Source organism: Microtus ochrogaster, assembly GCF_000317375.1.
Source record: "Microtus ochrogaster isolate Prairie Vole_2 chromosome 14 unlocalized genomic scaffold, MicOch1.0 chr14_random_1, whole genome shotgun sequence".
NCBI classification, from domain to species: domain Eukaryota; kingdom Metazoa; phylum Chordata; class Mammalia; order Rodentia; family Cricetidae; genus Microtus; species Microtus ochrogaster.
Window position 1 is genome coordinate 27988849 of NW_004949096.1, and position 1610 is coordinate 27990458.

Sequence of the window (1610 nt, forward strand, 5' to 3'; positions counted from 1 at the left end):
ACCAGACTGGCCTCGAACTCACAGAGATCCACCTGCCTCTGCCTCCCGAGTGCTGGGATTACAGGCGTGCGCCACCACCGCCCGGCAACCTTAAATGTTTCCATGCCCCACCTCTCCTGTCACACACACTAGATGCCCTCTCTGAATCCTTTTCCTCTTCTAACAGCACCACTTACCATCCTTCACTGTAATCTACAAAAACATACTTCCAGATACCTACATCCATATCCATATTTTCGAATACCGATTGTCAAAAGACTACTCAGTCTACACCAAACACATATATGGTATATCAAGGGGAATGTGATCTCTTCTTCGAATCACTAAATTGGCTAACGGTTATTATTATTCATGCAGTTGCCTAAAGATAATAATACCCGACTTAAAAAGACCAACTCTACAAGGCTTGGTGGTGCACGATTTAAGCCTCAGTCTGGTGTACAGTGAGACCTTGTCTCAAAGGAAAATAAAATCACTGAGAGGATTTTTTAAAAAGAGATCTATTTATTTAATGTGCACTGGTGTTTTCCCTGTCTATAATCTGTGAGACGTCAGATTCACTGTGAGAGTTAGACGGTTGTGAGCTGCCATGTGTGTGCCGGGAATTGAACCGAGGTCCTCTGCAAGAGTAGACAGTGCTCTTAACCGCTGAGCCATCACAGCCTGCATGAAACTATTTTTAAATAAAATAATTGTGATACTTGTTTTAACATATACCAAAGGTTAGGAATGACCACAAGCTGATCCCTACTGATGCTGTACCATGGGCACAAGTGGATTATGACATTATTCTATTTTTGTAATGTTTCAAACACTCCATTGATAAAAGTGTAACCAGACATGATGGTTAATACATATAATCTCTACAGGCAACCAAAAGGGTATGGCAGAAATTCAGAGTTTGAAGTACTACATGAATTCCAGACTAGCCTAGCTTACAGTGTAAGAACCTGTATAAAAAAAAAACAAAAACCAAACCCAAATTGGGGGTAGGTGTTAACAAAAAGAAAAGAATGTTACTTGCCTTGCTTAGGTCCTCTATCCCATTCAAATTCAAAGACCTCAATCAAACTGATTATCTTTAACTAAATATATACCAATGAAATTTCCTGCCAAGAACCCCAAATTGGTACCTGAGGTTCAAACTCATTAAATATAAGATTTTATTTCTTACCTTGTCAGACAATTCATTTTCTACATCTTTTTTGATTCTTCTCAGCATAAATGGTTTCAAGATCATGTGTAAGCGAGAGAGTTGATCTGAAACAGGAAGTCCACAAATAAAGCACTGTACACTGATTTAAGACAGTCAAAATAAACATCATATTCCTCCCACCAAACCCTCCAAAATGCCATTGGGCTCAATGATTTTTTGAAAGAACCAAACTTCCAAAGTAGAAAAACAACCACGTTGTAGAGACTCTATTTCCATTAGAAACAATTTTCAGCGTAATCTGGAAAACTGTGTCAATAACAATATCTTCACACGACCTAATGAAAGTCAGAAGGGCTCCCAGTGTGTACTAGTTGTTTTTTGTCAACTTGACACAACAAAGAGAGGCTGTCAACTGAGGAATTCTTTCCCATCAAACATGACTGTGGAGCCGGGC

General features: G+C 39.3%; 1 protein-coding gene across 2 annotated transcripts in view; it reads right to left on the minus strand.

The window, feature by feature from the left end:
- Positions 1–1610, minus strand: part of Ino80 (INO80 complex subunit) — a 114609-nt gene that overhangs the window by 65771 nt on the left and 47228 nt on the right. For both annotated transcript variants that reach the window (XM_026787741.1, XM_005364272.3), the window contains one exon: positions 1175–1260. In XM_026787741.1, coding sequence (XP_026643542.1) covers positions 1175–1260 — 86 coding nt within the window. The remainder of the gene's footprint in view (positions 1–1174; positions 1261–1610) is intronic.